This window comes from Mustela putorius, unplaced genomic scaffold (assembly GCF_011764305.1).
Source record: "Mustela putorius furo isolate JIRA1106 unplaced genomic scaffold, ASM1176430v1.1 tig00000107_pilon_pilon_pilon, whole genome shotgun sequence".
Lineage (NCBI taxonomy): Eukaryota > Metazoa > Chordata > Mammalia > Carnivora > Mustelidae > Mustela > Mustela putorius.
Genome location: NW_025421284.1, coordinates 1,762,472 through 1,788,227, shown reverse-complemented (window position 1 = coordinate 1,788,227; position 25,756 = coordinate 1,762,472). Strand labels below are relative to the sequence as shown.

General features: G+C 49.1%; 1 protein-coding gene across 2 annotated transcripts in view; it reads left to right on the top strand.

Moving 5' to 3' along the window:
• Positions 1 to 24,871, top strand: part of ICE1 (interactor of little elongation complex ELL subunit 1) — a 58,018-nt gene extending 33,147 nt beyond the window's left edge. Inside the window, exons 13-19 of one of the 2 annotated variants that reach the window (XM_045089192.1) lie at positions 861 to 5,642; positions 6,869 to 7,037; positions 9,807 to 9,967; positions 13,720 to 13,910; positions 15,819 to 15,925; positions 22,939 to 23,037; positions 23,810 to 24,871. In XM_045089192.1, coding sequence (XP_044945127.1) covers positions 861 to 5,642; positions 6,869 to 7,037; positions 9,807 to 9,967; positions 13,720 to 13,910; positions 15,819 to 15,925; positions 22,939 to 23,037; positions 23,810 to 23,991 — 5,691 coding nt within the window. In that variant the 3' untranslated portion in view covers positions 23,992 to 24,871. The remainder of the gene's footprint in view (positions 1 to 860; positions 5,643 to 6,868; positions 7,038 to 9,806; positions 9,968 to 13,719; positions 13,911 to 15,818; positions 15,926 to 22,938; positions 23,038 to 23,809) is intronic. The other variant, XM_045089195.1, reaches the window with a different exon arrangement.
• The last annotated feature ends 885 nt before the right edge of the window (positions 24,872 to 25,756 follow it).

Here is a 25,756-nt window from a genome sequence, read left to right as displayed (position 1 = left end):
AGGGGCCCTGCTCTGGGGAGGGGCGGGGCGCGCCGGTATCAGCCCGGCCTGCGGGGGTGCGGGGCACACTGGCTTGCAGGGGACATGGGCACTAGGATTTTAGAGCCCGGAGCATGGTGGAGCCTGGTGGCGATGGAGGAGCCAGCTCTCCTGCTGCGCCTTGTGATGGGGGCAGTTCAGCCAAAACAGCAGGGGCTGCCCTGGGGTGTGGGGCGTTTCTGGAGCAGAGACGGGGAGGGGCTGAGTGGGAAGGAGCAGTGTCGGTGTGCGTACTGTTGGAAGAGGTAGAGCTCCTTCACTTGGTAACAGCAGCCCAGATGCAGCCCAGGCACGAGGACATGTCTGCAGGAGGTACGTGGAGGTCGCTTCCCAGAGTGGTGGCCAGTTCCGCTCTGCTGGAGCTGGACGCCTGCAGAGGAGTGACCTGGAAGCGGGGGGTGGAAGGCTGTGCAGTTGGAGTTGGACATGTTCTGTGCCCGGAAACGGGGAGGAAGAGCCAGAGAGTAGGAATGTTTGGCCCTTTGGAGGATAGACTAACGCTGGCCCTGTCTGTTGTAGGAGGAGCGTGCCTTGCGAGTGTGGGGGTTGGGGGCTCGGGGAGGCGGTCCGGAATGGTGGCAGGGGCTGCTCTGCCTAAGCTCGGCTCCCTGCTGGCAGCTTCCGGATGGGGCTACCCTTTCCTCCCCCTTTCCTAGGCTGTGTCTGAAAGGATTCTTCAGGAATGCATTTGATTGATAGTTAGACACAGTCGGTCCAATTAGTATTTCTTAAGAATCGCTTTTTAAGGCATTTAATTGTTGGGTATGTTTAGTCGTTTTAGTTAACATTTAACTAATAAGAATAACTCATTCGTTTTTAAGGAAACGTACTTCGGAGAGTATACAGATTCCAGTGATAATGAATTGTCTCAACATAGAAATTCTGCTGAGTCTGTTTCAGAAGATGAGACATCTGAATCACAGTACTTTGATTCATCCAGAAAAAGTAAAGGAAGTGTTGGTACCTGGGAGGAAAAGCTCAAATCACATGAAGCCACCCAGGCTCTGACTACGTTGGAAGTAAATGAAGTGACAGCTGTCGGGTTTGGGACGTTCACAGCGACGCTGAGAGAGCCTTCAGCTGCGTACCCCGGAGCTCGCGAGAAACACTGGATGGTGTCACGTGAGTCCGCGAGGGACGGGAGAAGAGCCGTTTCGGATGAGGCACAAGGACAGAGAGCAGTCAGGGAGGCGGATAAGTCAGTGCAGACCGAGAACACACTTCATGAACCCATCAGAAATGTGTGTGCTGAGATGTCGTCTGGCAGCCAGGCACAGGGCAACGGAGTGGCCCTCCGGAAGTCTGACGTGGGTTCCTCTCCCCTCGGCAAGAGGCCATTCAGTGAACTCATGGAATCTGAAGGAAAAACCCTACTATCCAAAATGATAGGATCCCCCAAATCACAGTTTACTAAGTGGACATTAACTAATGAAATCCCTCTTGAATCAGATCGTCTGTCAATCTCTGACCACTTGCAGGGAATGTGTAGCGTATTGGGAAAGAAGCGAGATGTTCAAGGCTTCATTTTAGGAGCATCGCCTGAGCCAGAGGACGATGCAGGTGACGCAGCGGGTGCCCCAGGGCTCCGTGGTGATGCCAGCCTTTCTTCCTCTTCTACCTCGGGAGCATCGTCTGTCTGCAGTGACTCCCCATCTTCCTCTGGATTAAAGTATGCTCATGACCCACACATTCCTGCTAAAGTTACCGCGATGGAACTGCACCACTCAGAACAGAAGCTACAAGCTGAAACTTTGAATGTGCTAGATCTGCAGCCTGCGCCCCCAGAGTGTCCTGCCGGAGAGAACCATCTGGAGAAGAGCTTGTGTGCTTTGAGCCCTGAGTTGGGAGCATCACATTTTAATAATGAGAGCGACAGTGAGGTCAAGTCCAGAGACGTTTTGAAAGGCATTCCCAAAGTCTGTTCACTTGCACAGTCAGTATTTATACAAGCTATGAAAGAGGCACAGTGCAGAAGCCAGGGTCCCAGCGCTGAGCTCCCCGGGACTAGGGCGGATTCTACACCATTGCTAGCGTCTCAGCGTAGCTTGACCAAGGGTGGGTTTGTTTTGAAAAGCCCTTCATGGCACCATAGTGATGTGTTGCGGAGAGGTGGGGAAGAAAGGCTGAGGGCCAAGTCGGAGCCCGAACAGAAGACTAACCACCAGGTACAACAGGCCGCATCCTCCTTAGAAAGTAGACGGTCCGCATCGAAGCCTGAACTTGCCTCAGAAAATAACCCCATGGGGCTCAGGGTTGCTACGTCACTGTTGCCTAACCAAGTGTCCGTGATCACTAAGCAGGCCCGGCCCGACAGAGTGCAGAGCGCTAGACTGGAACCCTGGAGGCAGCAGAGGACTGAGCCTCCCTTCGTGGCAGCACAGGCCGATCCTGGGGCTGTTGCCGCGTCCTCTGTACCCAGATATGGCGGAGAAAGAGAGGACACGGCGTGGGCTGCCCAGGGAGCTGCTGCTAAGGAAGGGACCTCGCCACAAGTTTCTGCCTCGTGGAGAAAATTAAATTTCAGTTTTCCAAGTGGTTCTTCACCAGTCGGAAGTTCTCCTTGTTCCACAAATAGCAAACCGTCTTTCTCTCCTAAAAACATCCCTGTCCCAAACCAAGGCGTCACAACCGAAGCCTCAGCACAGGAGGCAGTGCCGAAGCAAAGTCTGCTCCTTCATGCCGTGAGTCTGGACTCCCCTGGGCTGGATGGGGACCGACTCCGTCCCGCTCCAGAAGGGCCAGTGTCGAGAAGTTTCGCTGTTGACAGAGTGCCCTATGGGGGCACGGGCAGGTCTGGTAGCGAGGCTCTGGCCATCCCGGAGGGCTCTCCCCGTGTCCGCCCGAGCCTGCAGGAGTCCCCAGAGCTGCCGTCTCAGACTCCTGGCGTTGCTTCTCCTGAAGGTCCAGGCACCACAGGGACGGCTCTCCTGTCGGCGATTCTCAGAAAAGATGAAGAGACGTGTGCTGTCCCCGCGAGTGCTCTCACTGGGCCTCTGTGTTGTTACTCGGGCATTCGGGAGGGAGGAGGTGGCGACACGGAGGTGGAGGAGAGTGAGGCGCCGAGCGGCAGCGAGTGGGAGAGTGAGCCCGAAGCCGCGCTGGGGGACAGACTGAAGGGGGCTGCCCGTGCCTCCAGAAGAGGTTTAGGAGCCCCAGGTGCTGGCGCAGCCGAGACCCGGCCTTCCGTCGAGGTGGGCCGTCTGACCTCCGCACTGCAGGACTTCAACATCAGTACTCTTTCTGAGATCGACGGGCTCTCTACGTCAGAGGTCGTGAAGTTTCTTGAAAGTTGTCAGTTAAGAGATTACAGTTCAGGGGACTCTGTTTCAGAATGTTCTAGCAAAGGAACCCTGCATAAAGAAATGAACAAAGACTCAAAGCCAGGTGACCTCTCAGGAGGAAAGTACAGAAAGCAGCTCTGTGAGGAAGAAACCCTGGAAACCTCCGAAGAGTGGATTGAATCGGAGGACGAGGACGGTGCTCTGAAGAGCACAGGGCGGCTCACTCGGCGCTCCTTGGAAGCGCTGTCCGAGGTGCTCACCAGGTTTGGACGGGAGCTTCAGGCCGGCTGCGAGAGCTCTCCTAGAAAAGACGCTGCTGACTTAGTGCTCTCAAATACGCACGGTGGCATGACCGGTGAGCCTGGCAGAGAGCACGTCCCCCCTCAGGGGGCGAGTGGCTTCCCGCCACACCCTTCAGGTTCATCCCCTCCGGTAGCCAGCATGACTGGCAAGGGCCCTTCTGCTAGCGGCTTGTCGAGTCACGACGTCACTCCTGGCAGTCCTGAGGGTGTTCCCAGTGTGAGCAGCCCGATCGGCGGTGGGGCAGGGCCCTCCCCCCAGCGCTCGGACTCCGTGGCGGGGCAGACCATAGAAGGCAGTGCTGAGGAGGAGGCAGAAACGTTTCAGTGCCAGATATCCACAGTGACCTCCGAAGTCATAAACGTGCTCATCAATAAGGATCAAAATCTCGTCATTGAAAAGGGGGACCACTGGACCATCATAAATGGGGTAGCTCTCATGCCAGATGTGGACCAGGTCATACTGTGTGACACTCCTGAAGACACCCCTGTTTCCCCAGATGGAGGAGGCCTCGGAGCTGGCTTCATTTCCCTTACTTCCATGGAGAAGTCTCCAGAGACTGGTCACCCTGACCCTCCGTTTCCAGAGCCCCAGTGCGGCAGCAACCTATCATGTGCGCAAGAGGAAATTTCCAGCAGTAGCCAGAGCACCAACTTTGATAAAAGCCGTCTGCGTAACAGGCCTGTCAAACCTAGCGTAAGGATTAGTTCTGAGATCTATGATCAGAACTTTGAGTCTCAGACCATTGCATCTGATCACACGTACTTTAACTCGAAACTAGAGCCGTTCAGCAAAAATAAGAATCGATCAAAGATTTCAAACAAAGATCAATCGAACAAGTCGGCAAAGGCTTTGGCATCAAGCCGAGTTGACACTAATCAGAATGAAGGTTCTCCGTCATTTTCAGGGGAAAGAGAGAACACAAAAACTCAGAGAACTCAAACTCAGACCATCCTAGCCAATGCTGACACATCAACCCCTACAGATGGGTCTGACACGCTGAGTAAAATCCGGCGGGAGGTGGGGCCCCCTCTGCCGCCCTTGCTTGCTCCTCTGGTCGCTACACCTCCAAGGACTTCGCAGCCGGTTTCTCCGCTGCTGGCAACTTCTTCTCCCTCCTCACCTACCTCTCCTCTTGGCCAGATTTCTCCCTTGTGTGAACTCCCTGTGCCTCCTGTGATGTCTCCTTTGCCGGAAGGGCCGGGAGGCCTCTCTCCCCCATGCACATCTCCGTCCCCATCTGCTGCACCGGCCGGCGAGAGGATATTGTCCTCACCCTTGCAATTTTGTGCTGCCACCCCAAAGCATGCCCTCCCTGTGCCTGGCCGCCTCCCGCCTCTGGCATCAGCCCACACAGCTGTGGCTGGACCCCAAGAGAATTCCGTTAAAATCCTCGACACCATGTACCCAGAACTGTCTGCCAGGGCCCGTACCCTCAACATTCTCAAAGGGAACATTCAGCTCACTCGCGGTCCTCCTGCAGACCGGAAGAGCTTAGCGGGGCCTGTCAGTGCTATCACAGGCTTCAAGGCAATCACCTCAACATCCACCGCCTTTGTTAAGACAGGGGGCAGCTCAGGGAGTGACTGTAGTCAGGAGAAGTCCAGAGACGGGGGGACTCGCCAGGATGCAGGGGGGAAAAGGACGTTGTCCGCATCTACACTGAGGAGCGCCAAAAGACTGCGGCTGGACAGCGGGTCCCCAGAACCAGAAACTGGGGGCGCCACTACAGGAGTCAGCAAGGCCCTCCGGAGGAGCCTCCCGCAAGCTGAAGCTGTGGCGGCAGAGGAAGAAAGTTCTCCTCTGACCGTCAGTGCCGTTTCACAGTTGCCTCCAAACCCAAAAGAAACTGTAGAGTCCCATGACAAAGCCATAGCCGATGCGCTGAAGAAGATCGCAGAGTCGTCTTTTGATCTCTTACCTGTCATTCGAAGTCACGTGTATGTAGGAAATATCTCCAAAAAGCCTGTCATGAGAGATCAAGAGAAGGAAGTTGTTCATGAATTTAGCACAACCAAAAAGGTACGTGGTTGCTCTTCTGTAGGAGCGCTAGGAATTGCATGTCCTCAGAGACAGGCTCTCTGCTCTCAGCAAAGTGGTAGATGACCCTGAACAGAAACTTGATTTCAGAGATAGACAGATATCCATATAAACATTGTGACCTACACTTTGTTTCTAGTCAGCATTTTGTGTACTTGAGATGGAAAAAGACACTGGGGATCTGATCATTTGTATTCATCAAATACCTTAAAATTTTAAAGAAATAAAAGTGATTGTCAGGACTACAGTTGCATATTTCCCATCAATTCTGGCATGATTAAAAGCTCAAAATGATTTGCTCCAAAATATCAAATTATTTTCCTGTAATGGAGCCTCTCTTTTCTGTGAACAGTACGCACACATTTGAGTCTGAGCACCTTCCAGAAAGAGAGCAAGGGGTTCCCCTGTGCCTCCTTTTTAGTATCTGTCACCTATGAAACAGGAACCGATCTTGGTTTCAAGATAGGGACAGTTAAAGTGGGAATACTGTGCAGATTCACACAACTGGTGTTTTAGGACTTCTCTAGGGTTGTATTTTCCAAGTTTCCATGTCGACACCTTGTGTGGATTCTTTCCAGTGTCTCCTGGATTGCGCCGTGTTGGTTTCCTGCACACCCTGAGAGCCATGGTGGGAACAATACGGATGTGTCTTCTGTTGATTGCTTACTTTCAGAAAGTAGAGAAAGTAATACATGTCACTTTGAAAAGATAATTTTATTTTCAAGTGAACAAATGGATCAAATTATTTAATGCCCTTCTTCTTATGTAGGAAAATGGTTGCCCAGTATTTTTAAGACCTAAACAGGATAAATGTGTAGGGCACATCAGAATTCAGAAAACAGGAATGGGAGAAGAATGTAGAGCGAGTGCAGTGCACACACACTAAATTATTTTAGCCCAAACAAGGAAGAATACTTGTTTGGCACGGCCGCAGGCAGACGGATGTGCTCGGCCAGGGCCCCTGGCCCCTGCAGGCAGCCTGCAGGTTTGGACCTCTTGCCCCCCACACCGGCGGGGGGACGGGAGGTGGGTCACTGGGCTGAGTAAAAGCAGGTGGTTTGCCACAGTGACCGCTCTTTTCTGCTGGCTGATCGAGTGCGAGATTTATGGCTGGCCCTATTTCAGTTTTGTAACTTGAGCTATTTAGTAGACAGAAGCAATTCAAGTGTACATTACCTTCTCTTTTTTCTTCTTTTTCTCAAACCTAGCATTTAGCAGAGTGCTTGCTGCACTCTATCCTCTCAGAACTGAAAATTCAGAAGATCTCCATGGAGCGCAATTACATTCACGCCCTCTGCAGAGTGTATGTGGGCATCTGTCGACAACTTGGGGACTTGGAAAGAGCTCGTTTGTTTTGCTACAGCCTACTTAAGGAAGGTACGTTTAGGTAGTGACATTTCTGTTTTGGAAGCCCACTTCTGCCTTTTTACCTCATTGTTACGCTTGGATCTGTGTTTGCAGCTAAGTGTTTGCGGTGTATCTTTCAAAATAGTGTTAATGTTTGGGCATTTATCAGAGGCCATGAAGAGCCTGAGCTGTCCCACGCCCTGCCTGGTTTTCAGTGGGAGAGTTGACGTGACATACACGTGCTTCTCTCAACACATACATGTGCACTGGCACATAATTCAGGGTCTCTCATCGCTGCGTGTTTGTCTCCTGGTGTAGTTACTGAAGAGTCAGATGCTGGCAACACGAGGTAAGGGCGTGACTGTAAAGTCAGGGACAGACCCCCGTGCTGCATCGGAAGCTGGGGAAGGCCGAACTCTCCAGCGGCACAGCGGGCCGGAGCAGGAAGGGGGCAGAGGGCGGGAAGGCGGGCTCTCCGGGGCGGCTTTTCCGTTCCCTGCCTCCCTCCCCGCTCGCGGGGCGGGTCAGGAGTCCGCCTCTGTAATAGGACGCGCTCAGTGGGCACGTTTGTCAACAGAGTAACGATAGACAAACGCAGCTCAGTTTCCTGTCAGAAAGTCCGAGCTCGACGGGGTTTTTCATCCTTCTTAGGGCGTTCCCAGGGCTTGTGAAGCCGGGAGTGGAAGGTGCCCGGCGTGTGTACGTCTGTGAGCGAGGCTGCCTCCGCGGCCCTCTGCCTTTCTTGGTTTCCTCTTGCCGGCGTTGGTGGGTCCGCAGTAGTTCCCGCTGTGCTCGCTAGGTGTTAGGGCCCGGACGGTGACTGGTGACTGGAACCAGACGCAGACCCGCCCGAGTGGTGAGGCCCGTGTTTGCTGGTCACGTGGCCCCGGCGCACGTGGGGCTCCCGCAGTGGCGGGTACTAGCCAGGCGAGCGGCGTGGACTCTGCTAGGCCCCCGCGAGGTTCTGTTCTTGTCAAACACCGCCAGCCCCCTTTCTGTCAGGCTCGTGGGGAGCAGGTCTCTCCCTCAGAAGCGATCCCCCCCTGTTGTCGGGACTCCCATGGCCTTCCTCCTGCAGGCTCCTGGCTTTTTCTTCACGGTGCTTACCCCCCGGCCTTGTATCCCGAACGCTTCTGTTTGCCGTCTCCGCTTACCACATTGTGTGCTCTGTCAGGGCCGGGATTCGGTCTTGTCCCTACGTCCCCCTACCCCTCAAGGATGCATTGTACGCAGCCATTAAGGATCTGTTGCTTGAGGGGCTGTGCCGTGGAGGGGGATTTGTGAGACTGGGGGGTCACAGAAGCTCTCCTTGTCAGAGCAGCTTCCGACCTGGAGGTGTGAAGACACCAGCGAGTGCCTCTAAGAAATGTGAGGGAGGGGGCGCCTGAGGGCCGCAGTCGGTTAACGTCTGCCTTGGGCTCAGGTCATGACCCCAGGGTCCTGGGATCAAGCCCCGAATCGGGCTCCCTGCTCAGTGGGAAGCCTGCTTCTCCCTCTCCCTCTCCCACTGCTGTGTTCCCTCTCTGGCTGTGTCTCTCTAATAAATAAATAAAATCTTAAAAAAAAAAAAAAAAAACAACTGAAAAACGAGGGAGAAGATGCCGGGCAGATGGCGCCGCATGTGGAGAGGGTCCTGGGGTGGGAGGATTTTCTGTCTCCGAAACAGCAGGTCAGAATAGACTGAGCGTCTGCTTTGACTTACTTGCTCTGGAAACGCAAGATGTGGCTTCCTGCCAAACGGTAAAAATCTGTGTCGACTGGTTCAACCAAGTCGCGAAACACGGACGGTTTCTCACAAGATCAAAATCTTCATTGGTCGTATGACCCAGAAATCCCACTCGCAGGTCCTTATCTAGCAGACGTGGAGCCACACCTCCCCTAGACTGGTGCTCCCGCACCCGCAGATCCCGGAGTGCGTGAGCGGACGTCTGTGAGCTGCAGAAGGACGGGTGTGTGGTGTCAAGCAGCTCAGTACGGCTTGGCCACACAAAGTGAGGGGCTGCTGAGGTGGTGGCAGCACAGTGGGTCGCGGAAGCATTCTGCTGAGTCAGGGAGCCGGGCAGAAAAGAGTCGCGCTGTCCGAGCGCGCCGACGGACAGCGGAGGAAAGAGCTAACCTGCAGTGTCCGGGAGCGGGTCGGGGTCGTCTGTGTCGGGGGCGAAGGGAGGCACCGGAAGGGTGCAGGCCATGGGGTTTGGGAGGGTGGAAATGTTCTTTGTGTTGGCTGTGGTGGGGGTACATGTTCACTCATCAGAATCCATCAGACGGTGCTTAAGAGTGTGTGTCATTGTGTGTGAGCGGCGTGTGGGTTAGGTTGAGGAAACAAAGCCAACTGTGGGGAAGCATGCACAGTAGAAGGCTTTCATCCGTGATGTATAAAAACATCTCCATATCCGAAGCCTTTCATGTGTTGCACAGGTGAGTTCTGTCTTCCCAGTGCATAAGAAATAGCCTGAAATGACACTTCTCAAATGGGGAAGTTCTAGGGTTTCAGAAGTCTGAAGAGAGAGGCTTGCCTTTGCTTCGTGTCTGGATTTGATGGCTCTTTTCATGAGACAGTGCTGTATATTGTCCAGGTATTCTGTTCCAGATCTAGTTAAGGAAGGTTTGCCAAAGGGAAAAGGTTGGGGGAGAAACAAGCAGATTTGCACAAAGCAGGGCCTCCTCGGGCACCCGCTTTCAGTGGTAGGAGACCCTGCAAGGCACAAGTGAAATTATTAAAATTGGTTCTTAGCTTGTAATTTATTCACTTGATTAGACATAAAGGTTTTTTTGTTTTGTTTTGTTTTTTCCTCATAGATTTTCCAGAGTCAGAGAAACTGACTTTGTTCATTGCAAATATGTGGCATGATATATTTATTTCCCAATCGGTGATTAATAAGGCGATGCAGTTGGTTGCCAGGCAACGTGCTAAAGGAGAGGTCCGGAACTGTTTGAGAGCCTTTCTCAACTGGGAAAAGGTAAGGTTTGTTTTTATTTCTCAATTGTCAGACCTTACTTGTAGATCTCCTATGAATGTCCTTACTCAGTTTTGTGTTTCGTGTTGAATTAGTTCATAGGCATTTCAGGGACAGGACTCTTCCTATTGAATCCTTTAAAATACCATTTTAGCTTAAGCTTATGCATTTAGTTCAGGAAATGCGCATGAGGCACTTTGGGAAGGATTGGAGCTGTAGGCGTTTTGGTAATTTCCAAAAATTTTCTTTCATTCACTAATTTATGACTGATGATCATGTGGAATGTGTAGGTAGGGGGTGGTTCATAGGAGCTGCATGGCGTTGGCTTCTGTGATGGGCACTTGGAGAACTGAAAAATGGCATTGCAACTCGTTCCTGTCTTGACTTTTTAAAATGTAAATATTGTGTTTTTCTTTTTGATTGATGGAATTTTTATTTAAATACTTAGTTCTTACGTGTTCTTTTCCTCTTTTTTTGACTTTCTTTGGTAACTGAGTGCTAATATACCATCTAGATTAGTGTTCTTTTATGTTACAGCGGTGGTCTAGTGAGAATCTCTGGAGGCTGAATTGACAGTGGTAAACTCTAAGAAGCAATGTAGAATTCAGTGAGAGGTTGATCTTTGTTTTTTATTTTTTATTTATTTAGAGAAAGTGTGCACATGTGCGTGGGAGGAGTGGCAGAGGGAGAGAATCTCTGTTTTTTGGGGATTTTTTTGTTTGTTTGTTTTTAAGAGAGAGAGAGTGCAGGAGGGGCACAGGGGAGAGGGAGAGAGAAAATCCCAAGCAGATTCTGTGCTGAGCAGAGAGCCTAATTCAGGGCTTGAACTCATGAAACTGAGATCATGACCTGAGCCTAAATCAAGGGTTGGACACTTAATTGAGCCACCCCGGAGTCCCAGCCTTGGTTTGTTTTTAAATGACCGTATATTAATTTCCTCTTGTAGTTATCCTGGCTTATGTGTGTAGTGCAGTTTTATATGTCATTTTGCTTTCCATTTTTGTGTTTTTTGATATTAATATTCATTAGGCTTTTTTATTTTCTTTGTTTTTTTAAGAGCATGAGTGGGGGCAGAGGGAAGGGGAGAGAGAATTTTTCTCTTTTTTTAAAGAGAGAGCGAGAGCACGGGAGGGACACGAGAGAGGGAGAGAGAGAGCATCCCAAGCCGACTCCGTGCTGAGCAGAGAGCCTGATGGCCAGGCTCAGGCTCACAACCCGAAGATCCTAACCTGAGCTGAAATCAAGAGTCCCAACACCCAACTGGTTGAACCACCCAGGTGCCCCGACTTCTATTTTCTTGTAAGAAATAGAGGAAAGGAATATTGGTAAACAGAAGTTAAGGAAACATTAAAAAGCAAGACTGTAATCATCTTTCCAGCAACTCGTCTAGAGAAATGAGTGTCTTCTTGGGAGACACCATCGGACTCAGGTCAGCAGCTTAGTCAGAAGAGCCCTTCCACCTCATGCCTTACGTAGGCCTGCCTCAGTCATGCGCATCCTCCCAGATTCCTGCCGGCCAGGAGCCCCTGCGTGGTCCTCCTGCCGTGCACCGGCGCCTCCTGGTGGCCCGGTCGGGGTGAAACCAGACATGGTAGTTTGATGGTCAAAGACATTAAAAAGAAAATAGACTTTCACCAAATGTGTTTGTTCTGTATCATATCAAATAAAAATATAAAATCAAAAGTATAAAAAGTGAGTAATACTTGAGATAAAAATACCATTATGAGACCTCGAGATTTTCTCTCACAGAATTCAACAGATCAGATAGACAAAAATGAGTAGAACAGTGGAATTCAGGAATACAACAAGTAAACTGGAAAGAATATATATTTCTTTGCATGTCTGTGGCACATTTATAAAACCAGTGATGAATTTGGCCACATAAAAACTTTAATTCCTAAAAAGTAAAGATTCCATACACAAAATTCTTTGGTAGTAATTCCATGAAATCCTCTATAAGTAACTCAGAGATTCCATAAACACTACTTGAAAGTTGGCATACGTGGTCCTGGACAACCTGGGAATAAACAGGAACTCAAAAGTAAGACAAATGTTGTAAAAGTCATTGAGAAGGAAAACATTCCATACCAAAGAGCTCTAGTTGTTATAAAACTTATACTCATTAAGGTAGTTTAAATGTTTTAATATTAGATAATAGAATGGCTGATTGTCATCTTAGAAATTAAATATCTGAGATCCTAGAAGGGATCTAGGAAAAAAGGAATAGAGTTTAAAGGTAATAGTAATGAAACAGAGAAGGAAAAAACACGTAGAAAAAGAACTCATTGCCTTTAAGAAATAGTAGCAAAACATAGAGCTCCCAGATCAGATTAATGAAAAAAGAGAAAATAGAAAATAGTGAGGATTTCAAAAATGAGAAAGAAAACAGACTCCAGATGTGGGAGAGAGGTTGAGAAGCCCACCACCTGCAGCTTTGTAGTGACAGGCTAGAAGCTGAGGATGCTTTCTTAGCAAAATAAAAATGACCAAACTTGGTTTTAGAGGTGGAACGCTTGATAAATCAGTTGTTTTCAGTTGTCACAAAAGAGGTGGAAATGTTGATGTATAGTTTACTGTATAAAAAGCATGTGTAGATTCCACTGAATTTTGGCTAGTTTTCTGAAGAACCCAGTAATTCCAGTCTTTTGCTAGTATGTTTTGCAAGTTTGTTTTTTACTTATTGAAATATTTTTTTTAATGTAGACTCCGCGCCTATTGTGGAGCCCAACACAGGGCTTGAACTCATGACCCTGAGATCAAGACCTGAACTGAGATTAAGAATCGGACATTTAACCGACTGAGCCACCCAGGCACCCCCTGTTTATTTTTAGTAACAGAACCCAGTAAAAAAAGGCATAAGAAAGGAAAAAAATTACAAATCCATTGCTAGGTATTTATCCAAGAGATGTCAAATTAATGTCCACATAAAGACAGGTTATATGCACGCTCATAGCATTTCACGGGTAACCTGGGCTGGATAGTGGGGCTGTGTGCCGCGGTGAGTGCGTAAGCAGACTGGTCCCTCACATAAAGGATAACATTCAGCTGCAGGAGCGACTATTCGGGCTCCCGGGACGTATAGCATCAGATGTGCACAGGTGTGAAAGATGCCGGGTGAGGAGTCTGGTGCTGGCTGACTCGAGTTTATGAATTTTTGTAAAAAGACTGATATTGAGGGTCAGAGGATGATAGAACTGGAAGAACTTTTTCAAAGTTTAAAAAAGTTACAACTTTTCTTCCCTGATTTGAGGTAAAATAATCTGCATTTCTGTCTGTATTGCTGCTTATCTCCTTCCTGCCTGATTAGATTCTGCTTTCTGCCTGGAGGCTTTTTTTTTTTTTTAATATTTTATTGATTTATTTTAGAAAGCACAAGTGAGTAAGCCTCTTTCCTGGGGCAGGGCCAGAGGGAGAGTCTGGAACATGGAGCCCCCAGGTTCGACCTCAGGACCTTGAGATCATGACCAGAGCCAAAACCAAGAGATGGCATGCGTAACCAACTGAGCCACCCAGGTGCCCCTGCCTGGAGTTTTCTTATCTGGCCTAGCAGTCTCTGTGCATATAATCATCTTAGGGCAAATAGTATAGGACTACGATAAATAGAGTTCCTTTTAAAATACAACTTTGAATAAATGTTTTTTAAAATTAAATGATTATTCACCTAATGCTTATTACGTTCTTACTTATGAGATGACTAATATAAGATGTGTTATATTTGAAACTCTAAATTTTCTTTTTTCTTTTGCATTTCCTAGAATGCTCCTGTGGATGTGGGTTTCATGGTTTCTAAGCTGCTGTTGACCATACAATTGTGTCCCAAAACGGAGTTTCAGTCCAGTGAAAAATTTGGAGAAGACTTAAGTGATAACACTTGGGAGTATATATTTGCTATCGACCTGCTCTGCTGCCATCAGAAGTGGATTTGGACACATGATAACATTATAAGGTACGAGGCTGTTGTGCTTACTGAAAGTTGGGTTCTTGAATTGGAAGGTAGGCTGTCACATGGTTTGAATTGTGGTTTGAATTGGTTTTGCTCTTGAAGGTTGCTGAAACATTTTACAAGCAACATTTGATTTGGTTAAAAATTGGTAAAACTCTTGTTAAAAGACATGCATTATTGTTACATCCCCTTGCTTTGTTTTTGTGGTGGCTGTAACTTATTGATATTCTGATACTACTTTCTCTCTCCCAAGGAGCGGTGACCCCTGTGAAGGAGGGGTTTGGGTTCACTGGAACATCCCCAACTCATAGAGCAGTGCCCAGAAAGGCAGCCCTCCATGACTGGTGTAGGGGAATGTGCCATGATCAGATCTTAACATTCAGATACTTGGGAAACCCATGTGAACAGACATAGGAAAAATGCCGTGTTAGCAGCTCTTCTCACCTGGCTTTCTGGAGGGAGCTTAGTCTCAGGCATCTGTTTTATGTAATGAATCTGCTCTTCTCTGTGCATGGAGAATTCTAGCACTAGCCATATACTATCTCTGGAAGAACAGGAGGTGGGAAAGCGGAGAAAATCGTCATTCAGGTGATTGTTCCATAGATCTTAATTTTCTTGGAAGCCTGATTGAGAAAGACTGATTTAAAGGAGTCTGTGGCATTATAGAGGATTCGCAAAGGATTAATAGTCCGTATCCTGCAGGTACTTGAATGTGTTCTGTGGAAAACTGTTCCTCCTTAACAGTAGGGACAGATTATATGTCTAAATGTCAAATGATAGGGAATTAAATTATGGTACTGCCACATTAAAGGAATCGCTGTAAGTGGATGTGTAGATACTGACATGGAAGTAGCTCCCATGCTTTGCTGGCTAAGGGAGTGCAGCATGTCTAGCACTGTCCGTATGAAGATGTGAGTGCCTCCTGTGGCCTCGTCTCCTGCCTCAGAGGAGCCCAGCAGGCAGGGTGACAAGTAAGTCCACCACAGGTGGTTCTGGGCACCCCTGCTGGGGGCGAGGACAGAGTGGTGAAGAGTGGGATCTGTGCCTGAGCCAGTGCCACACCCGGAGCCCCGAGTGCTGTGCTCACCTTCACTGGATTTATACTTGTGCGCCTAGAGAAGTACAGGGAAAGAAAAGTCCAGAATTAGTTGAGTAATGTTATCTGAAAATGTCTTAATTTGAGGTGCTTTTAATTTGCCTTTTTTTCTGTGTGTTGGCATTTAACTTTTTAATACTATGAATACTATATAAGAAGTAAATAGACTTTGGAAGAAAGGGAAAGCAAAGAGGAGCTGGCACTGTTTTCAGTCAGTAGAGAGTTTGTAAGGTGTGGTTTGATTGCTGCCTCTGAGCTCCACGCTCCTCCGAGGACATGGCAGAGGCTTCTAGAACTCAGGTGCCACATGCACGTCTGTAATATCCCCAGTAAAAATCCAGATTCCCACCTCTTCCAGTTCTGTGACTTGGGGACATTGTCTAGCGTCCCTATTCAAAGCCTTGTAGAAGGGGTGGAAACAGAATAAAGGTCCAAGCCTATAGGTACTTGCAGCTTCTTTTTAGTCAGTGTGGACCCAAGTATCTGAATGGTTGGAGACTGTGTGAGCTTCCTGTGTCTGGTCTCTTTTTAACCTAAAAGGTTACATCTTCAGAAGACCTTGTTCTGGGGTGCCTGACTGGCTTAGTAGATCCTGCGACTCCTGATCTCACGGTTGTGAGTTTGAGCTCCACGTTGGGCATGGAGCCTACTTTAAAATAAGTAAATTAAAAAGAAAAGTCCTTCTTTATCAGTTGTCTGTTTCTCATGGACCATTTTGAAGTTGTTGATCTTTGAGTGACGGTGAGCATGCAAGCTTTCCACATTCGTGTACGTATATGCATGTGTATGTATATATATATTCTGTTGTTTTTTAGTAAAGAGCTGTGGCCTGTAATGGATAAGTGGATAAAATACAGAAAAGGACATGCGAACATTGCGTATACTCCTGACATTATTATAGCGTCGATACTGAGGCTGATCGGTGAGTTGTCTGTTTTAATAAAATGTTTATTGTTACTGATCACATATTATATATGTGGGAGAATAAGTGTAATAATGAGAATAAGTGTAATAGCGGTCGCTGACCAAACCCTCCCGCAGTGACGGATTTCTGCCACCACCGCATCAGATGCATTCTCACTTCCTTCTCCTCGCTCAGACCCTTTCTTTATAAATCACTGTTTTCTCTGACTTTGTCAGAGATGAGGTCTTCACGCGGTCCACTGGACATGTGATTGAACGTGTGCTGCTTGGTTCCTCCTGGGACACGCACATGCCCACGTGCCCAGCAGCACATGGAATTGCAGCCTGTGATGCTCGGGACTCATTCGATGTCTGTAACATGCTGTGTCCTGCTCGTGTAGCACGTTCTCTGCCGGCCCGGGCAGGGTCCCATCACACAACTCCATGACTAGGGACTACTAGCCTTGTTCTCCTCCAAGCCCGTACCGGAAATTAAAATCTTGCTTAAATAGATTTTAAATGGGACATAGATGCTTTTCCATCGTGGGTAAGCAGGATCTCTGGGGTTTTTGGTTCTACTCCCTGTCGCCCATACTTTTTTATTTTTTATTTTTACTTATTTTTTCCTCCTTGCATCATCTTTGACGAGTTGCTCTCCAGACTGTGCAGAGTTATCACTGATGAGATCGGTTAATTTGGGGAAGGCTCTTCTTACTTTGAACGGACTTCTCCATCTCTAGCACATAGTCTTACCCCCTGAGCCACACCATCAAGGCTCATCTGATACTAGTGTTGTAGCCCCTCAGATCCTAGAACATACTCACCGTGACCTTTAAGGATCTTTGGAGTTTAATTAGTTAGAGCTTCAAGATAGTACCACTTGAAGTAAGGTTTGCGAATATTTAAGTTACCTAAGTAAGTCCCATAACTAGATCGTCTGTGACGTGTATATAACAGCTAGTTAGGTTGCCGTCCCAGTAAACAGGCATCGCTGCTCTGAAGCACGTGGTGCTAAGTGAATGTGCAAAATGGTCCAAGCAGCAGCCTGCTCTTAGGGAAGACATCTCCTTCCACTGGATAGAGCCAGAAGTACACCTGGGGGGAAGTTACCAGAAAGAGAGCCTGTGGGCCAAGTGATTGCTGGAGGCGGTAGGGGAATTCGAAGAGATGCCTCCAAAGACAGCTTGAGGTGTGAAAGTGGATGAACTGCTCCCTGGGGGACTGTCTCAAAACACAGTGTGCAGAGTCCCTTATTTCAGGAAGCCCTGAGAAACCATTTCAGCCCTACCCCGGAAGCAGTACGGATGGAGCAGGGCTGGGGACATGTTCTCAGCAGTGCACTGGCACCTGGACATCTCGCTCTGCTTTCAATAGCATCTTCTCTCCAGGATTCAAGAAAAATGTTCATACTTGGAAATGACATTTTAAATTATAGAACCTATTTGAAAATTTAAAAAATTGGGAGATGTTGTTAAATCCTTAAATAGATCTATTGATCTAGATAAAGTATCTTTGGAATCTTGAAAAGAACATGATAAACTTTTTGAAGTCACACTTAGGAAATATGGTGTGATTTTTGCTGTTGTTTACATACACATATGTGTTGGCCGTTAACAGGAGAGGGGACGGGTGTGGGAGAGCGGAAGGCTGCTGGTCACTTCTGGTAACTTCCTCACAGTCCCTGGGCGTCCGTGGCAGAGCGTCAGCCTCATGCTTGAATCTCCCCTACAGTGGGCTTTCAGGAGTCTTCCGCATTTGGCTGGATGTCCAAAGTGCCTGAAAAGCTTTTTAGAAGATGTGTGTGTGTGGATACTGACATAATTAAAGTCATACATAGTTGTATATTACAGGAATAATTGACAATACATAGTTACCAGTATTGTGGGATAAAATGTTAACATAAAAATATCGAATGTGATCCAGAGGGTGGATAGCAAAGAGGTGGCGATGGTGAAAGTGAGAGCAGAGGCAGGCCTGGGGAGCCTCGTTAGTTCCGTAGACAGGAGAGGGCCGCCGGGACAGCCGGGCTGGCCATGGTTCCGCGGGCTGGGGCTGGCCAGTGGCGGCTCAGCTTTGCCTGCTCTGGCTGGCTGTCCACCGAAGCGATATTCCTGGGTGACGGGGCGGGATGCGGGTGGATGGCGAGGGTGGGGGGCAGAGACAGGCGAGGCCTGCTGGCAGAGTTCTGAGGAGTCATGTCAGGGTCGGATGTGCGTGGGCCCATCTGCACACCTGTCAGACTTGGGAGTTGGAACGGTTTCTAAGAAGATAGTCCGTTGGAGAACTTCTTGCGGTTTCTGAAGCTGACACTGAAGAATTTAGCAAGTAATTAAATTGCTGGGCTATGATTTAATAATGACCAAAATCACTAATCATTCATAAAATAAAGGAGTTATGTTTATTTTTATTTCTAGATTTGCAAAACCCTAACTGGAGTTTCACTCCATGGGAAATAAAGACGCTTCCTGTCAGAGCAGTTCTGTGTTGTCTGGTGCTGGACAGGGGTGTGAAGATTGCTCTTGGCCAGTGTAGGATTATGAGATCAGGGTCTGACATCTGCAATGATGACGTGTTAGCACATTTTGTAGAGTGCATTGCTGTGGGTTCAGGGGGCCGTGAGAAGTGGAAGAACCTACCTCTGTCGGGCAGACATGAGCTTGGAAAGGCGCAGCCCTTGTTTCTGGGGCCACACCGTGGGGAGTGGCAGAGCGGGGACCGCAGTTGGCATACTGCTGGATCACGTTGAGTGCAGGGCTACGTGGTACCTTTTCTGCCCCCAGAGAGCTCGTGAACTACCCCTGGCCCATCTGGTCTTGACTGGATCCTAGAAGCTAGGAGAATGCCATTTCGCACAGCAGTTTTTTGTGGGGCCAGCTGTGTAACCATTGTTGATTTGCACCCAGTCTCTTCTTGGGCTTTTTCCCTTTTTGAAATTATCTCAGCACACTTTTCCCTCGGGATGTCTGTATCTGCACTCTTGAATGAAAACCCTGGTGGCTACACAGGCACCTTCCCAGCTGGCCCCCAGCTGCCCTCCTCACGCTTCCCTGGGTGCTGGGCAGTCCTTAGACTTGGAGGTTAAGTCCACATCTCTTACTTGTTATGTTTTAATGTGGCTGGGCCACCCTGGACTCACATTCCTTCTGTAGGAGGACTTTTCTCCCCATGTAGTGAGCAAATTTGTCCATCATCTTTGTCATCATGTATGTAAGTTTTTTCCCCTAAGCCACCTACCTCTGAGTTATGACTTCCTCTTACTATAACCCTGATAGCTCCATTAATTTAAATCACTTACAAAATCCAATTCATTAAGCATTTTTAATTGAAAGAACAGAAGCCATTTTCATAGAGTTCTCTATTACCTGAGATTATACTCACATCCTATGGATGAGCCCACATCTGTGTTTGGCACACGCCCGTTCCTATCTCTGCTGTCACTAACGGGTTGAACCCCCCTGGTAGATTGTCTTGCAGGACAGATCTGGGGATATACCATTACCAGTCTGATCCGATTGGAAGCAGATAATTACCTGCTATTGAATGATCAGTAAGTGAAGTTCCTGATCCCTGAAGTACAATACTTTTCAGCCTCAGTGGAAGATTTACCAGAAATTATCCAGATATTTATAGTTTCATCCTGGATTTGAAATTTTCCAGGCATTCATCCATCAGTAGGAATTTATGGAGCGTTTGCTCTCTGTCATAGCATTTAGGGTGCATGTAACCAGCACTAAGTTGGTTTTTCTTGGGGATAGTAAGTAGTAAAGGTCTGTGTAGTGTCCTCGGCCTGTTTCTCCATATTGGAGAAGGAGATGCAGCTGAGGGCCTGGGTTCACTTACAGACCCGAGAATGTGTGTGGTACCGAGAACACGTGGGTGCAGAACTGAGAGATCGCAGGGGCCTGTCGTAAGAACCCAGGAGAAAGGTGGTACGAGTGCATCCGGGCGTGTCCCAGAGTCCTCTCCCCATGAGACAGAGAATGGGGCCTCTGCTTTGAAGCAAGCTCGAGTCCCCGGATCCTGGGAATGATGGAAGGACCAGGTGAGTGGGAACTAGCTGTGTGGCCTCCTCTTGTTTGCGTTAGCCTCCAGTTGGCGTTCGCTGCCCCCAGCGAGAAACCCCGGAGCTTCTGTCACTCCAGGTCGTACCTACCAGGTGTTAACATGTTCAGGATTGAAAATAACATGTAGCTCTTCATTTAACATTAATAACGATAAACCATTGTTAACATAGACGACATTCATTCTCTGTGGGCAGGATTTGCCCAGCGACGACAGCGGTGAGGAGGACGAGGACGGCTTTTATCCTGTCGCAGACATTAATCCTGTCGCAGGCGTTTATCCTGTCTCGGGCAGTTATCCTGTCGCAGACATTTATCCTGTCGCGGACAGTTATCCTGTCGCAGACATTTATTCTGTCGCGGGCGTTTATCCTGTCGCGGACATTTATCCTGTCGCAGCGGCATTTATCCTGTCGCGGACATTTATCCTGTCGCGGGCATTTATCCTGTCGCGGACAGTTATCCTGTCGCAGACATTTATTCTGTCGCGGGCATTTATCCTGTCGCGGGCATTTATCCTGTCGCGGGCGTTTATCCTGTCGCGGACATTTATCCTGTCGCAGCGGCATTTATCCTGTCGTGGACATTTATCCTGTCGCAGGCATTTATCCTGTCGCGGACAGTTATCCTGTCGCGGACATTTATCCTGTCGCGGGCATTTATCCTGTCGCGGACATTTATCCTGTCGCAGCGGCATTTATCCTGTCGCGGACATTTATCCTGTCGCAGACATTTATTCTGTCGCGGACAGTTATCCTGTCGCGGGCGTTTATCCTGTCGCGGACATTTATCCTGTCGCAGACATTTATCCTGTCGCGGACAGTTATCCTGTCGCAGACATTTATTCTGTCGCGGGCATTTATCCTGTCGCGGGCGTTTATCCTGTCGCGGACAGTTATCCTGTCGCAGACATTTATCCTGTCGCGGGCATTTATCCTGTCGCGGACATTTATCCTGTCGCAGGCATTTATCCTGTCGCGGACAGTTATCCTGTCGCGGGCGTTTATCCTGTCGCGGACATTTATCCTGTCGCGGACATTTATCCTGTCGCAGCGGCATTTATCCTGTCGCGGACATTTATCCTGTCGCAGGCATTTATCCTGTCGCGGACAGTTATCCTGTCGCGGGCATTTATCCTGTCGCGGGCATTTATCCTGTCGCGGACATTTATCCTGTCGCAGCGGCATTTATCCTGTCGCGGACATTTATCCTGTCGCAGCGGCATTTATCCTGTCGCGGACATTTATCCTGTCGCGGACAGTTATCCTGTCGCGGGCAGTTATCCTGTCGCGGACATTTATCCTGTCGCGGGCAGTTATCCTGTCGCAGGCATTTATCCTGTCGCGGGCAGTTTATCCTGTCGCGGACATTTATCCTGTCGCGGGCATTTATCCTGTCGCGGACATTTATCCTGTCGCGGGCATTTATCCTGTCGCGGGCAGTTATCCTGTCGCGGGCAGTTATCCTGTCGCGGACATTTATCCTGTCGCGGACATTTATCCTGTCGCGGACATTTATCCTGTCGCGGACATTTATCCTGTCGCGGACATTAATCCTGTCGCGGACATTTATCCTGACATTTATCCTGTCGCGACATTTATCCTGTCACGGGCAGTTATCCTGTCGCGGACATTTATCCTGTCGCGGGCAGTTATCCTGTCGCAGGCATTTATCCTGTCGCGGACATTTATCCTGTCGCGGGCAGTTATCCTGTCGCAGGCGTTTATCCTGTCGCAGGCGTTTATCCTGTCGCGGACCTCTTCACTGTCTGGCTCGGGGGCCTCTCTGCTCTGCACTCAGGCTCTTGCAGGACATTGTTTTGGTTGAAGTGTGTGAAGATAATACAGTTTTGTGCGGAGCTGATAAAGGGAGAGGAGTATTTTAATAGCCTCTTCAGATCATTATGGATGTTCTTCGACACTGTGGTGAACTTCCACAAGGGGGACCTCCCGGAAGGCTGGATGCAGCTTGAAATCTGAGCCTCCCCAGGGAGTCTCCACTGAGCGGCCTGGGGTTCTCGCAGTGCGTGGAGGTGGCCTTCTGCCCAGTCGTGATTCTGTGACTTGCTCCGCGCACTTGGAAAGTACTGACTTGCACAGGTCTTCCAAATATCAACAGTATCGAGAAAACAGGCATTAATGTCGTCACTGATCTCATCAGATTTTTGAAGCTGTCAAGCTCTGGGTGGCTGATGGAAGGTTTTCCAAAATTCTGGTTTTGCTTAAGAGCTCACATTTTATCTTGGACAACAGCGATAAATTTCCTTGCAGTGACTAGGTTCACTTTATTCATTTTTGAGAAAGTGTCTGTCTTGGTCTGAAGAGCTGTAGTCAGTCAGTCATTCTTTCAGTGAGATGTGGGTGTTGCTCCCCGTGCCAGCAGCTCCCAGGCCCTGGGGCCCCGGCTTTCGTGCCGTCCGTCTGGGCTGAGCCCTGGGAAGAAGGCAGGTCACTCCTGAGTGAAAGTGCTGGTGGTGTGAAAATTGTTTTGACCCTGAGGACTCTGGGGGTCTGCGAACCACACTCAAGTGTCGCTGTGCTTCTCGGCTGGGTCAGAACGGCTGTGGGTCAGACCAAAGCCAGGCCTGCTGGGCAGCTGTGCGGAGCTTCCTGGAACCTCATAGAAGTCCACCATTTCCCAGTGAGCCTGCGGCAGCCAGTCTTTCTCCCAAGTTCCACTCCTTGTGATACCTTTGCTGAGACAGCCAGGTGCTGTTGTGTCCTGTGTGTGAGTGAGAGCGGGGTGGTTGGTCGCCTCGGTCCCCACCGCCCCCAGTAAGATACATGGCGCTCTGTGGGGCCCTGGTGCCTCACATTTTAACCTGTTTTCATGTAAGAAACATGTTCCCATTTGAACTTCAGGATCCTTCACGTACACGGTGTTACAGGAAGGAAACCAGAATTTTAGAGCTTTACGAGAAGTTCACACTTCACTGAAGGTGGCTTGCGTTTTGGTTTCCTTGTGTCCTCAGGTCGCCTAGGCCAGCTGGGCTTGAAGGAGGGCTTCCCGTCCGCTGTGAAGAACATCAGCTCTGTTATCGGCATGTTCATCCAGCACGCCCGGGACGAAGGTAAAACCTTTGTTGATTGAAGTGGTTTTTGAGTCACGCGCGGTGCTCGGTGCCCCCCACTGCCGCGCGCTTGCGGGGATCGGCCTGTGGCCACTGGGCCTGTGCGCCCCGCGTGGGAGCTGCTGTGGGTTTTCTGGTGTGTGGTTTAAATTACAATTTAACTAAAATTTAGCTGATTTTAGTTAAATAACTTCTGAAAAGCCTTCTGCGAAATGAGAAGGCCCTCACAGCAGGGTCTTGGGCCTGGCCGCGGCCCGGTGGCCCCGGCTGCTGCTCCGGTGGTGCACTGTGGTGTGCGGGGCGGGGAGGGCTAAGCTCCCCGCAGGGCTGCGTTCCTCGTGTTCAGAGCAACGTGTAAAACTCCCACTGGATAGCCAGTGGGCTCACCACTTTGCCAAATGCTTTGGGATCCACATTTTATGGAGACTCTGGAATGGAGTGTGATCCTTCCAGAGCTGCTCCGGGAACCTTTGGCGCGGGTCACACGAGGCTGGGAGCTTTTTGGCCGCATGGCCTGTGCTGGCTCTGCCAGGGCTGGGGGCCAGGTCAGCACTGCGGCCTGCCCACAGCCCTTCTGCTCCGCTGCTCTTCTGTTTCTTCCATCTGCAGATGTGTGCTTCACCCATTGTTTCATTGTAGGACTTTTCTTTCATATTTTTCATGCCGGCAGCGGGTGTCCTGTATGTGAATAGTGATTCAGTGGAGGACAGCATGAACATTTTGAATCACAAGCATCTTCTTGTGTAATGACGGATATGAAAATTCCTTGCAGATATCCCGTGGGGCATCCAGCTGGCGGCTGTGTACGCGCTCTGTGATTTGAGTCCCAGCAATCCAGCGGAAATATCCAAGATCCTGGAGGCCTGGCGCCAAGAGACCGCGCACAGCGTGCCCTCCGCGGTGCTCAGCTGCCTGGAGGAAGTCAGCTCGCTGTGCGCGGAGGAAGTCGGCTAAGCCACCCCGCGCCCGGTGTCTAGAGAAGTGCCTTTACATATCTCGAGTACAAATAGATGAGTCAGCCCGCGGAGCACAAACTGAGGTTTTAAAAGGAAAGACATCGAAGAGAGAAAATGCCCAGAGGCTCTCCTCACTGTGGTGAGGAGACAGAAGCCAGCCGTGGCAGGGCTGCCTTTCCCTAAACTGCATACATTTCACTTAAGGCTGTTGTGATCCCATGACATGTGGGTTGTATTATTGTGTCTTGGTCAAACAACAAAAACTTGAACTTAGCCCTTTTTTGCTGCAGAAAGTGTCCTTTAGTCGCTTTTTAAAATTGAGTGGCATTTTATAATGAATTTAATATAAAAGCAGTGATTTGGTTCCCAGGCTAATTTTGAACTTTGCGCTGAAATGATTGACTAGGGAAAAATAAGCTGGCTGAGAAAGAGCTAGAAGACTCTTCGGCTGTCTCAGCTGGAAATGGGCTTCAAATTGTTTCTCAAGGTATAGTGCGCGACTGGTCAGAGGAGAACCCAAGAGAACCTTAGAGACCCGCTCTAGTGCATCATCTTCCTATCTCTGCAGGCCCTTCAAACTGTCACTGTATCAGGACGAGGAGGGCTGAAGAGTAGACGTTCACTTGCAGGCTTTGTGTCAGCGACCTGTACATAGACAATTCAGAGACGCACAGGCAGGTCTCTGTGTGTGCCGTGTATATATGGACCGTGCTATGATGTGCTTCACATTTGATGATATTCCACTTTCGGAATTTTAGTATTTGTACATAGAAAATGGGTTTAATAACTCACCGTGGTTCTGATTTGTCTTATATTCATCATTTCTTAAAATTCTTGTATGTGTTTTTTATAATAAAAAATTAAAAGTAAGCCATGCACATGATTGTTCTGATCAGTGAAGAGTGACACTTGGCATTCCTTCTACTCTAACCAAAGACGGAAAATTCTCCACTCTAACCAAAGATAAAACGGCCATTCCAAGTGGTAGAAACATGCTACATTACCATTGTCTAGCGGGTTTCTCCGAGATGCTCTTAGTGACATTGGAAACCGGATGATTACATGCTGATTGGCCCCCATGATTGGGTTTGTTTACTTACAAGTACTGCTGCCCTTTAAAAATTACATTTGACAACTATTTTGCTACTCCTGCCTCGTGTTTTTAAAGTAATTATAACAAACATAATTGAGATTTATAAATAACTCTTCATTGCCCTTTGGAAGCTCTTTGTTGGTGTGTTGTTCTTTCTTCCAGTGTTTGCTGAGTATGTGCTCGCGCTAGGGGCCTCGCTGGGAGGAGCCAGAGAGCAGAAAGCCAGGGCCTGTGACCTGCTGGGAGAGAAAATCCTACCCCCCACCCCAGTGAATGAGCAGTCAGAAATTGTAGTGAGGGCATGAAGGAAGCGTGGAGCTGTGCACAGGAGTAGTAGGGGTGACTCCTCTCTTTCTGTGTATTGGGCAAGGAGGGTCCCTCTGAGGAGGCAGAAGGTGAGCTAGGGTCTGGGAGGCGGGAGCCAGCCCCGAGAGGAGACCAGTGACCGTCCTGGACCGGGGACTGGCTCTGAAGGGGAGGAGCCCGTTACATGCGGGAAGGGGCTGGTATAGCCCGGACACGCTGTTGAAGGAGGCGAGCGTTTGGTCCGTCATGCAGGTGACTGCCATCCTTTGGACCTGGCAGCTCCAGGCTTGGTGGTGGTTGGATGGTTTGAGCAGAGGTCTCCTATGCGAGATCACATTTTAGTAGGGCCGTTCTGGGGCCACAG